Below are 13,709 nucleotides of genomic sequence, written 5' to 3' on the forward strand. Positions count from 1 at the left end.
GCGCGGACGCTGGTGAAGATTTAACCCAGTGAGGAGGCTACCATTGAGCACACCCCCAACCCCCAATCTTTTTTTGGTTTTTATTTTAAGACAAGGTCTCTCTAAATTGTCCAAGCTGGCCTTGACTAGCCTTCCCATTCGCTGGGATTACAGGCCTGTGCCACCACCCTGCTAATGGGCTTTAATTGCTTGGGAATGAGCCCAATTCTATCCATTCTGTGAAGGCAGGCTGGTGCAGGGGAGGACGTGACATGTCCTGATTCTTCTGCAGGTAGAATTCTCAGGATTGAGGGAAGATTACTTTATTTTAGAAAAAAACCAAGAACGGGATCACAGAGGAGGCGATTTTCAACATGTAGACGGTGAAAAGTGAGCATTGAACAATTATTTTGCTTTCCCCTTTCACTACACTCGCCCAGGAGTACCAGCCCCAAAGAGACCTCTGAAGAGGTTTCAGAATTCCATGTCATCTCCCTGACACCCACTTGACGCCGAGACCATAGTGACTCTTAAGTAACCACCGCCCAAGCTTACCACACCCAGCTGGACACGTGCAGAGAGTCCAGGGCAAGGCATCCAGGCTACGCAGAGGTTCTTGCTTCTCGGCTATCAGCTCACTGTACTTTGCACAGAGTAACCTGCATTTCTGACCCAAATCACAGCCCCAAGCTAAGAGGAGGAGCACCCATCACTGCGGCCTGGTGTTTCCTAACTAGTAAAATCAGAGGGCCGGCAACTCTTTAATTGACCCAAGATGTTGTTGATGTTTTTTTTTTCTTCCTTTTTAAATCCAGCATTTGTATCAGCATGTTATTCCTAGGGTGCAGAAGACCTTTGCTATGGTTATGGTTATGCATGCAGGCGTCCCAGAAAGGGCACCGGGCGGGGCTGGGGCTGGGGGATGGGTCCTTGGGGACTGGAATGAGCTGCCAAGAAGGGAGGGGGAGTTCGGATAATGTCCTCGGAGACCATAGGACAGGCGATCGGTGGCCCTGGCTTGAGAAAGTGAGTGTCCCATTTATTTGACCCGTAGCCTGGACTCCCTTTTAGATAAGCCAGCCGGCAGCGATCCTCTCCTTGGCCCTCCCCCGCCGCTGGAAGGGAAAGGGGGTTATTTTCGTCGGATCCCGGCGAGGCTATCCAGGGGACTCGGGCTCCCCGGAGCCACCGCCCAGCCAGCACCCACCGCGCACAGGATGCCGCCCGGCCCCTCGGCGCTCGGGCCCCGCCCCTGCGCGAACTTGACCGCACCCACTTCCCCCGGGCTGCGCCCCCGCCGCGGCCCGGGCTGACGTCACAAGGCACCCAGCCGCTGGCGCCCCGCGGCGAGCACCCCGCGCCCGGACTCGCCGCCGCCCGCCGCTCTCTCGTGCCGACAGCCAGGCGCGCGCGTCTCGGTCCCCGCCTGGTAGCACCGCTGAAGATGGCGAGCGCGGCGCCCCAGGAGAACGCCGAGGAAGGATGCCCGGCTCCGGCTGCCGGGGAGCTGGCACTACAGCGGCCGCCGCCCCAGGCTCCCCTGGAAGAGGAGGCGCAGGAGGAAGCCCCAGAGGAAGGCGCGGCGGCAGCCGGCGCGGGGCCGCAGGTGGAGGAGGCCGCGGGCCGGGTGCCCGCCGCGGTGACCTGGCTGCTCGGGGAGCCGGTGCTGTGGCTGGGCTGCTGCGCCGAGGAGCTCCTGAGCTGGAAGAGGCCGCTGCGCAGCCTGCTCGGCTTCGTGGGTGCCAACTTGCTGTTCTGGTGAGAGCTCGGGCTGGGTAGGGGCGCCAAGGAGGGCAGGTGACCTTGGGGCGCCCGGGCAGGGAAGAGGGGGTGCCCAGGGCCGGGTGCGGGGCCGAAAGCCGTATACTGCGGCGGACTAAGTGTCAACCCTGCTTCACTTTCTCACCCAACCTTTCTCAAACAGGTAGATACTTACTTCAACTTTCCTCAAAGACTCACTTGTCTGTACAGAGTTGTCACCCTCCCCCCGTGTGTGCATCCAGGCTCAGAGGCGAGGTGGTCTGCAGTCCACATGCACCTGTACCTACAGATGTTCCCAGCACACTTGAAAACTTAGGCTTTCTGAAACTCACAGGTCTTGACCTGCTCTTCCATGCATGCAGGAGCAAAGGTGTTTGAACTTGTGTTCATTCTTGCACGCCAGAGGCATATCTGGACCAGCTTAGGTACACTCTCAAGACTGCTGGCTTTATCAGCCACCAGGGATGGGCATTGAATGATTTGTTTTTCCTTCCCCTGGAGGGTTGGATTTACTGTCTTTGCTCCCTGGTGAGAAAATAGGAGGCAAACAAACAGGTGGATTATGCACATCACCCCCCCCCCCCAGGTGTGCCCAGTGTGGAAAACAGTCATATTTCCAGGTAAAGTCCCAAGAGAATACATGGGCATGTTCTTTTAATAGCCCTGAACAATGGATCTGGTTTTCCAAAAAGCCGTCTTCACAGGTGAGAAGGGAAGTGTCTGACATGGAAGGCCTCTCTCATCTGTTACCTGTGTGACTGAGAGCAGAGAAAACCTTTCTTTGCAAAGTGCAGAGTAAGCAGTTTTTACTAACAAATACCTTGTTACAGGACATAGATTTCTTAACCTTAAAGTTGGGAAATAAATAAATGCACAATAGAGACATAGGCTGTCATTTTTCTAGATTAACTTGATCACTGTGAAGATTTTTCTGCAGATTCATGCTAGTCCTGGTTTTCTCTTAAAACAAGCTGTGTCTTGTCAGGGTCCCTGAGTCTTCTAGCCACTGGTGTTTCTCCAGTTTATTCCAGGTCTATTCTATCCTCTTACGAAGTTGCCTGAACCCTCAAATAAGGAAGATGTACTGTATTGTGCTAGGCTGGACAGTGGCCAATAGTCTTAGGGCTGTGTCTTACTCATTGCACCAAAAAACACCCAACATTTTAATTTTTTTAGATTTTCTTTCTTAATTTTAAAAAAATTATTTATTTAAAAAAGTAACTAATACAATTCCTCAGTTCAAAAGTTCAATAAAAAAGTTTACTTTTTTATTTATTTAAAAAAGTAATCAATACAATTCTACAGGTACAAAAGTGTAAGCATTTTGAAAATGTCTTTCCCACGCTAGTCCCAGGCCTCCCATTTTCTTCCAGTGGCAACCAATGTTGCCAGTTTCCTGCATATCTTTGCAGATAAGTTCATATTTCAGCAAATACACGATTTTCTATGCAAATTATGGAATGTCATATGGGCTGCTACTCTTCTTTCATGGTGATCCCTTCCATTTTCTTTCTCAGATGCATAGAATTCTTTTGTTAAGTATGTCTCAAATATTTAATCTGTGTCCTATGGAGTCACTAAGATAATTTCCAAGCTTTTGCAAATCCATTATTAAAACTAATGGTCTTTTTCATACATCATTTTGCATGTGTACAAGTGTTTTTGAAGGTTAAATTTGAAGTGAAGCTGCTAGTTCCCAGGGGTTGGGCACTTGTAATTTTAAAGGATCTCACCATATTGCATTTGCTGGGGTTCTACCAGTTTATACTCCTACCAGCCATGTGCCTGTTTCTCTATACTCTTGCCAAGAATATTTTATGAAACTTTTTGATCTTGTAAATCTTACAGGTGGAAAAGGATATCCCAGCATGATTTTTAATTTGCATTTCTCTGAGATCAAATATTTATTTTATTATGTTCAGAAGCTACTATAATTATGTTTTGACTGCATTATCTGTTTATAAATAACCTTCATCTATTTTTCAATTGGGCCATTTGTCTTTTATTGACTTTTAGAGCTCTATTAATATTAAAGACTGTAGCCTAATTTCTGTAACTATAAGTTATAAACATTTTTCTATGATGTGTTCTTTTGGTTTGTAGTGCTGAAAATTGAGCCCAGGGCCTGGTGCATGCTAGGCAAGCCCTACCACTGAGCCGTATCCCAACATTTATGAGGCATTGTTTAATAACACCTATTGAAAATAATGGTTTTGACATAAAATAATTTAAAGGCATATCTGGTATTATGCAGTGATGTCTTCCATCTGTATATATATATATATATATATATATATTTTTTTTTTTTTTTTAAATAAAAACTGTTACAGAGGCAAACAATGGCCAGACATTCAACCTAGTTATAATCTCATTTGTTTTATTTCTTCTCCTGTTTACAGTATCTGCATTCCAGGTATGTATTTTCTTTGACAGAAAGATAAAAATACTGCTCTTTAAATTCTTCTTCTTCTTTTTTTTTTTTTTTGTACCAGGGGTTGAACCCAGGGGTGCTTAAGCACTGTACCATATCTGCATCCCCTGGCCCCTTTTAAAAAAAAAAAAATTAAATTTTGAGACAGGATCTCTCTAAGTTGCTTAGGGGCCTCACTAAGGTGCTAAAGCTGGCTTTGAACTTGAGATCCTCCTGCCTCAGCCTCCCAAGCTGCTGGGATTACAGGCACATACCACTGTGCCTGGTCTGATCTTTAGATTCTGAAATATTTGTTGCTTTTGTGTCATAATTCACTGGAGTTTGATTTCATTAAAATTTTGGAGTTTTCTCTCCTTTATTTGCCCATCCAGGTTTAAAAGGCTATTCAAAGTCGAAAGGTTTTTTAAATAGTGTATTTCTTATCAAGTGATCTTAAATTGTATAATACTCAAACATTTTCTCTCCTAGGAATTCGAAAGCTTGCATTTTCTGTGAGAATAGAAAAAAGATCAATGTTAGAAATATGGAGAACCCCAATCCTATCTTGATCAACAGTGATTTTTTTTCACCTTAATTGGTGTTGTTTCATTTTTGTGGAAATTAACTTTTTAAACATATAATTTTTGAATGATTTAGTGCCTGTGCCAGCAGTTACTGGAAGGACTTTCATCACCTACCCATTACCTGCAAGATTTTAGTGCCAAGCACTAGAAAGACAAAAACTGAGACATCATCCTAACAAGAGGCTGTAACTCAAGTCAGCATGAAGCAAAGGTGGTAGAAGCTTCTGGAAAGGACCGTTCATCTCGAGTTTGGGAGGCACAGTGGCATTGTGGTTGGGAAATATTGTGGGGACTTCATAAGGAGATCTCTTCATGAGGAGATCATGCTTAAACCAGACCTTAATGGACAGTAATGGCTTGGGTAGACTTGGTTCATGGGCAATAGTGGTCCAGCTCTAAGGAATAAAACCAGAGGGGGAGCACCTTGGAGGTGTGCTGAGTATTTCAGCCATAGCGCAAATAAATGGATGTGATGGCCACATGAGCTGGCAGAGAGCAGTGAGTGGACAAGGGACATGAGGCTGTCTAGGTGACAACAGGACATGTTGGGGGGACAGTGGTGCCTGAAAAGTTGTGCCGAGTGTTTGGATTTATTTTTGCAGTAGGTGATGGGGGCAATAAAAAATGCCTTGTTAAAAGTATGGAAAATATTTTTTAAAATATATTTTTAGTCGTCAATGGACCTTTATTTTTAAATTTATTTTTATGAGGTACTGAGAATCGAACCCAGTGCCTCACACTTGCTAGGCAAGTGTTCTACCACTGAGCCACAACCCCAGCCCTGGAAAATATTTTAATGACTAAATAAATGATTGGTTCATTTCTACCATGGATTGCTGTAGAACAGTAAGATAGACAGCAACTGAAGGCAGCCACCATGGGCAGATTTTACAAGGGTTATTTGAGGCAAAGAAGCACAAAATAACATTAGCAGAATGATTCTTTTTTTTTTTTTTTTTTGAGACCATGTTTCTCTATGTTGCCTAGGGCTGACCTTAAACTTTAAACCCCTGGGCTCAGGCTGTCCTCCTGCCTCATCCTCCCAAGGAACTGCCTAGCTGGCACTGTAAGTGAGCACCACCACACCCAGCCAGATGATTCGGTTTAAAAGTTTAAAATGCCCCAAAGTGCACAGAATTGATTAAGGATACACCCATAGGAGATAAAACCACCAAAATGATTGAGCATTCTTGAACAGATACACACCCACACCCACACTTATCTATGATATGGTTATGAAAAAGCCTAAAATATGAAAAAAAAGCTAAAACATTGATATTCACTCAAGCTTGGAAGAGTTTGATAAAATACAGACCACACAGAGTGCCCATCTCAAAAATCAGGGTTTCTGCAACTGGAATAGATCCGGTGACAAAGAGTTTCTCAGACCCGGGGCAGGCAGGGCCTCCGGTCATACTCCCACTCTGTACCAATGAACAACACATTTTCAAAATTCTTTTTCTTAATTCACAATTCTATTTATTTTTAAAAACAACTAACATAGCCTCCCAGTTCAAAAGTTTAAAAAGCAAACAGAGTAAACGTTTTGAAAATCTCTTTCCCACGCCCGTCTCTGGCTACCCAGTTTCCTCCCAGAGGCAACCAGTGTTACAGTTTTCAGGACAACATGAAATGGGATGAACACAATGAAACAGAACATGCCAGCGTATTTTTGATTTTAAAGAATCACCTTTTTGCTGTTTATTGTCAATAAAATGCACACACACTCTACACATACAAATTGCATATATGTGTATGTTATATATGTGTGTGTGTGTAATCGTGATGGCAACCAAGACCTAGAATACCCCATTATCCCAAAAGGGCTTTTTGGGTTCCTTTCCTGTAAGTACCCATTGCTGGGAACTGGTCCATGGGAACTGGGAACTGGTCCCTATAGATGAGATTTGTCTTTCCTAAAGTCTCTGTAAGTGCTACCTTGCAGCCTTATGCCTTTTGTTCCTGGCTTCATTAATTCAGCCTAACATCCTGAGATTCACCCCCTTTGACTGCTCAGTAGTGGGCCACTTCAGGATTACAACACAATTTGTTTATTTGCAAGGTGACTTTATTTGAGTCATTTCCACACTTGACTATTTTTATTATTAAAGCTATGGGGAAAGTTCAGGCATAGATCTTGGGGTGAAGGGTAGGTTTTTGGTAAGGGAGTGGTGAGCTCTAAGCCACGCCTTGTATGGTCATGTGATGATTGCCTCAGACTGGCAAGGAATGGAACCAAAGGTCCATCTTCTAAGGCTTCTTGCTGATCATGACTTTGAAATTAAAGGGCTTATGATTCAGTCACTCTTTGGGGGTACATTGCCTCTGGAGCCTAGAAAGCTACTGATGTGATGAAGTTTGAACTCACGAAATGCAGAGAAGCCTATGCATGGGTCCTTTTCCCCAGCCCATCTGGCACGCGTGACCATACTGCCTTCTATTTGTGTAACTGTTGGAAATGCAATGCACTGATTTGCCTGCTGTGACTACACAGGGACACACCTGGCACCTCTGGCTTTCAAAGACCTAGATTAGGCTGGACACTGTGCAGTGGGAACACCAATGGGACCCATGGAGAGTCCTTGGAGCACCATCTGTGAAGTTGGTTTGAAAGGTTACAGGGACCCACCTCCCACTTGGGATCCAACGCCCCTTCTCTCCCAGTGCTCGTGGGTCCTCCAGCTTGTGTTTCTCCTCACAGTGTCCTTCTAGACCCAAGACATTGACATCTGCATCATCTGGGCCCCACCCCACGCCTACAGAACCAGTATCTCTGGAGGTGGGGCTGAGACACTTGGGTTTTCCCAGCTCTCCAGGAGACTGGATACACTGATGTCTGGGAAGTGCTGTGTTTGAGCTCTTTCTGGGGTTATGAACTCTCTTCCTCATCAGGCAACGTTTCCATTGTAGGATGATTCTTAACTAATCCATGTTTTCTATTTGTTGAGTTAGTGATTTCTGGAGCTGCCCAAGGATTCAGGTCCCATCCGAGAGTAGTTCTCTGTTTCAAAATTCATTGCATTCTTTTCCCCAGCTGAGAAATCCTGGACTCCATGACTGCTGGATTCTTAGATGGCTTGCAGATTCTTCTGAGCATGGTTCTCTTTCTCTCCATTCCTCCTTGTACGCAGCAGGCTTCCCTGGGAAGGAGCACTGAATCCTTCTGGCCACATAGCCTAAGATAGCATTTCTTATTTCAGTTACAATAACACACTTCAATAGCCATACTATTGTTGCTTGTGAGACACTTGCCAAACTATGTAGTTATCCTTTTAGTAGTTTGTCAAACTTCAATTACTACAATGATCAATAAGGATGTTCACATTTTGCATTTATAAATCCTATAGGAACCCAGTGAGTTATGTGTTCTGTTTTGCATGAAAGGAAACTGAGGCCCATAGAAGGTGTTTGAATTATCAAAGATGACTTCAACCTGTCATGTTCCCATAGAATATTCATGATGGTAATTATTGTACATTTTCCTGGTCTGGTACGGTAGCCAGTAGGTTCTAGTGACTGTTGAGCATATAAAATGTGGCTGGTGTGACTCAGGAAATGCATTTTTACTTTTATTTCATTTAAATTCACACTTAAATAACCACATGTGGAGAGTGGCTACAGAGTTAGCACAGTCCTAGATAATAGGCATGGGGCCAGCTCATGAAGCCATATCCGTTTTCCATAAGTTCAGTGTTTTTTTTTTTTTTTTAATCTACTCTAAAGAACACTAGGAGACATCTGGGCCTTACATTTTCTAATATTACACAATCCTTTATGATTCCAGCATTGAGTAAAAATAATTATGTTGGAAGAGGCATTGCTTCTTTTTTTATTGTCACATTATTATTTATTGGCAAAATAGTGGGATTAATTGTGATGCATTTGTATATGCCCACAATGTAGTGGGGTCCATCATTACCCAGCACCTCCCCTTTTCATTCCTCATCCCTTCTCCTATCTCTTTCCTCTATTGGTCTCCCCTACCCACGGCCCCCCTTTTTTCCATGAAATACTTTTTCCCCTTCTTTTTTTAATCTTCCACATATGAAAAGAAGCATGATCCTTGGCTTTCTGAGGCTGGCTTATTTCACTTAACATCATGTTCGCCAGTTCCATCTGTTTTCCTGCAAATGACGTAATTCATTCTTCTTTGTGGCTGAGTATATCTGCATTCTGTAACTACCCCACATTTTCCTTATCCATTCACCTGCTGTCAGACACTGAGGCCGGTTCCATAACTGGACTGCTGTGAATCAAGCTGCTATAAACATGGGCTTGCATGTTCTGCTCTAGTCTGGTGACTTCAGTTCTTTTGGATAAATACCAAGGAGAGGTACACCTGCGTCAATATGGTGGTTGCTTTTCGCTCTATCATCAATCCAGTCCAGGTTTCTTATCTGTGTTCCATTTGGGTAGTGGGCAGATGTGGATGAGTGTCTACTCCATGTTCAGCATGGTGCTGGGTGCATGGAATATACCAGAAGTCCAGAAGTCCCAGGTCTGGACTTGTTTCCGAGAATCTACTCTCTGATTTAAGAGACATGACTGGTTCAGGGGATTCTGAAACAATACATCATCATGGTTCTGAATTGCATATCCCAGTCTCCAGGGCTTTGGGGTGTAGGATGAAGAGGATCTGGGACTTTGGAATTATTGATGAAAGCTCTGTGCGATTGACTGATAGATTTAGAAGAAAAGGTATAATTCTAAAGTGAGTTTAATGGCAAGGGCTTCCACAGAGGGATGAACCCAGGAATAAATGGTGGAAGAAAGCTCTGAGCACTGTAAGAATAGGGAGGCTCACCCACTCCCATGGGGAATAAGTTTTGAGGATCGAGGAATCAATCTGGTTAGTGTAGGATTTGAAAGGAAGATCTTTAGAAAAGTTTGGTGAACAGAGTTGAAATGGAGAGCTTCCTCTAGCCTAAATGAGGTAGGAAGGTTTGCAAAATAGAGAGGACTTCATTCATTAAAGATAACTGTCCTCTTCTGAACTGAGTGGTGGCCTTGGGTGCTGACTGTCAGACACCAAGGCTCCCCATGAGTTCTCACATGGACTGTTCTCTCCAACGTTGGTCCTAGCACCAAGTGGAGGACCCAGGAAACAGCTGTGGGCACCAGTTGAATGCTCATTCTTAAAATTCTTCAGGTCTTCCTTCCTCTCTGCTGTCAAAACTGTAAACCTCAGAGCCAACTCTCAGTCCAACTTAAGGAACTGCACAGTTTTATGGTTGTGCTATTTGGGCAACAGCTTAGATAGCTTCATTTTGCTATCCTGTCTTCATCTTTTTATCCTATTCCTTTTTTTAAAAAAATTATTTTTTCAGTTGTTTTGAACACAATATCTTTATTCTATTTATTACTTCTGTGTGGTGCTGAGGATCGAACCCACGGCCCCGCACGCCCTAGGCAAGCACTCCACCGCTGAGCCCCAGCCCCAGCCCCTGATCATCCTGGTCTTGCATATGAATGTTGCCCAATTGATGCCAATGAGTAGAATAAATGAGGTGTATCATTATTCCCAGTTGCTGAGAATTAGTGATGACTAGGACACATTCAGATCCCTGGAGAGAGAAACGGGTTAGTAAAGCAAATAATTTTAATATGATTGTGCTTTGAGTGCTAAACTGACATTTGGAGGCCAACAAGAACCAGTGTGATTTCCTTAGGCAGTGAGTGAGCAGTCCTGTGGCTGGAGTGTGTCCCCTAAAAGTTCATGTGTTGGACACTTAACCCTCAAATTCATGTTGGTGGGAGGTAATCATATTAGATGAGGTCACAAGGGTGAGACTCGTCCTTCTAATTGCATCAGTGGCTCTGTAAGAAGAGGAAGAGAAACCTAAGCTAGTGTGCTTGCTGGCCTCACCCTAATGCAGCATGAGGCCCTCACCAGATGCCTTGACCGTGAACTTTAGTTTCCCAGCCTCCAGAACCACAAGCCAAATAAACCTCTGTTCTTTTTTTTTTTTTTACTAGCTACAAATGACATTACAATGATCTTGGCAATTCATACATTTAAATCATTGGGTATAATTTCTCATTTTTCTAATTGTACAGATTGCAGAATCACACTGGTCTTAGAGTCACCTATATACATACAGCAATCATAATGTCTATTCTATTCTGCTACCTCTGTTCTTTATAAATGATCCTATATGTGTTATCCATGTATAGCACAGAACACAGACTAAGACAAAGACATATGGGGATTGGGGAGGAGTTAAGATAGTTAGAATGTGAAAAGTAGGAGAGCTAATGCATATCAAGTAGCTACTATATAGTAGGTCTTCAGTTAATCTATGGCAGTACACAGAGGGTAGACAGTATATTCATAAATATCATATATAGGACAGACAAAGACAGAGAAATACAGTGGTTTTTGTGCTGGAGGAGTTACAGAGGTGAGGTTAGAAAGAGAAAGGTAGTTGGGACCAATTTATGAAGAGGTTGTTGTTGAATCATGCTGAGACATTTGGCCCATATCTAATAGGCAATGTGGACTTTATCTTATAGGGTATCTAAACTTCTATTAAAAGTGTAGCCAGTGGGCTGGGGTTGTATCTCAGTGGTAGAGCACTTGCCTAGCATGAGTGAGGCACTGGGTTCAATTCTCAGCACCACATAAAAATAAAGGTTTATCCACAACTAAAAAATATATATTAAAATATGTATTACATATATATAAGTAATGGGCTGAGGTTGTGGCAGAGTGCTTGCCTAGCATGCGTAAGGCACTGGGTTTGATCCTCAGCACCAAATAAAAATAAAATAAAGATATTGTGTCCGCCTATAACTAAAATATATATATATATATATATTGAAAAAATGCAGCAAGTATTTACTGAATCTCTATGGTGACACTGTTCCAGGTGGTAGGGAGAGGGCAGTGCACAAAAAGATAAGATCCCTGTTTTCATGGAGATTGTGTTCTGGTGTTGGAAGTAGTAGAAAAAAAGACAATCAACAAATATAGGCAAGGCGAGGAGGTGCTAGATGTGAAGAAAACTAAACCTGGGGCAAGGAACAGAGGGTGACAAGGAGGTGTGACTTTGCCAAGGGTCATCAGGAAGTGACCTTAAACAGACACACCCAAAGGATAAGTCAGGGAGTGATCCTAGTGGATAATTCTGGAGTGGGATGTTCCAGGGAAAAGAAATGGCATGTGCAAAGGCCCTGGGTTGGGAGTGGGCTTGGGGTGTTTATAACAAGACGGGTGTCTGAAGCCAGGTGAGCAAACAGGAGACAGCATTAGTGTAGCTTAGAACTTTGTGCCACAACCCTGCCAGATTCTGCTTGTCAGTTTCTATCAATTCTTCCAGATGAATTAGAGGAGCGAGAGCTGTCAGCTAGGGACCAACTAGGATGCCACTGCAGGAGCACCTGGTGGTGAGCAGGGCTGACGGAAGGTAGTGGCAGTAGGGATGGGGAAGAGGAGGTGGATTCAAGGGGGAGACTCTGGCAAAACTGGAAGAGTTGGTGGATGGGGGAGTGACTCAGACCATGAGGGTAAATGACAGGTGGCTGGGACTGTTATTAATGAGCTCCAGGGTCACAAAGTTGTAGATGGAGCTTGGGGGTGGAATGTGAAATGCCCAGTGTGGGGGATGCTGCATTTCTGGGTCACTGCCCACGGGGTGATTGGGCACAAGGTCGCTGCAGGGTTGGTGCTGTAGGCTGCCGTGCATGGTGCGGGTTGAGTGGTAGGGTGCAGTGAGGTGCTGGGTTTGGTTCTTGAGGGAGGGTGGAGTTTGTGGGGAGCATTTGTTGGGGACAAGGAGAGGAGCAGGGAGGGAGCGTCAGGGAGGCTGACATGACCCAGGTGATGACTAGAAAGCGAGTCAGAAAGCAAGGAGAGGCAGTGTGGATGTGGACGAGCCCCTGGAGGGGGGTTTTCTGCAGAAACCACAGAGCTACTGCTGATGTCAGCAAGCATCCGACTTGCAATTACTGCTCCCTTCTTACACTATGTGGGGGAATAGTAGGAAAGTGCCATCCTTGAAACAGGAAGGGAACCCCCACCAGAAAGACTTCCCAGCTCTAAGAATTGTAAGAAATAAATTTATGTTATTTATAAGCTGCCCAATTATGAGATTTTTGTTACAGCAGCACAAACCAACTAAGACACACTCTCCTTGATGCTGCCTGGCTTTCATGCCCAATGGAGTGCCGTATTGTGAATGTCAGGATCTTGCTCCTTCTGTAGGGTCCTCCCCACTCCTGCACCATGGCTTCCATGGGGAGGAACAACAGCAAACCACACAAGGCTAGCTGGGGTGGTGGGGTGGCTGGATTACCCTGTTTTCTTGACCTGCCTATGGTTGGCCAGTTTTTCAGTGAATAGATTTTGGATGAGTTTCCTGCGTCTTCATCTTTGTCCTCAGGGACTTGATTTTTTTCAAGGTGCAGTTTTCATGGAAAGGCATGAAATGTCGTACTGCGGGCCCCCCTATTTATATTTGATTTCCTGTTGCCAAAGGTGAGCTGAGTCCTCGACAGCCACACAGCACTTCAGGTGTGCTTTCAGAAGCCTGCAACTCAGGTATTTGCAGAGAACCTGTCAGATGACTCAGGGCCTTGCCCCTTGTCCTGCTGGTCTCAGTTTATCTGGAGAGGTTTTGGGGTCTGAGCTGAGGAAAGTAGTACCTGGGTGAAGATGTGCTGGGTGAGGTGTGGCCACGCCCATGCTCCTGAGGGTGACCTGAGAACCAAGAGTGTGAGCTACCCGTGGGCAGTGGCCTCCTTCTCTTCCAGATGCGGAAGGACCTCCCGCTGAAAGACAGACTCAGATGACACACAGAGCTCCCTCAGGCTGTGGCCATGTGGGTTCCTGGGTTTCTAGTAAACCAATTTGGCTGCTGAGTGGTGAGCAGGTCATCTTCCGGCAGATTCCTGGGGCCGGCCATCTGTGTGATTTCTCCTCTTGACTCCTGCAGCGGCCATGGATAATAGCCATGACCGTGTATTGGGCTCCACTT

At 44.8% G+C, this 13,709-nt stretch overlaps 1 protein-coding gene across 1 annotated transcript in view; it reads left to right on the forward strand.

Annotated features, from left to right (window-relative positions):
• The first annotated feature begins 1,305 nt into the window (after nt 1–1,305).
• The window catches only part of Retreg1 (reticulophagy regulator 1), a 137,596-nt gene continuing 125,192 nt past the window's right edge, over nt 1,306–13,709 (forward strand). The window contains exon 1 of the mRNA XM_026393594.2: nt 1,306–1,737. Coding sequence (XP_026249379.1) covers nt 1,424–1,737 — 314 coding nt within the window. The 5' untranslated portion in view covers nt 1,306–1,423. The remainder of the gene's footprint in view (nt 1,738–13,709) is intronic.

The sequence above is a fragment of the Urocitellus parryii genome, chromosome 1, assembly GCF_045843805.1.
Source record: "Urocitellus parryii isolate mUroPar1 chromosome 1, mUroPar1.hap1, whole genome shotgun sequence".
Classification (NCBI taxonomy): domain Eukaryota; kingdom Metazoa; phylum Chordata; class Mammalia; order Rodentia; family Sciuridae; genus Urocitellus; species Urocitellus parryii.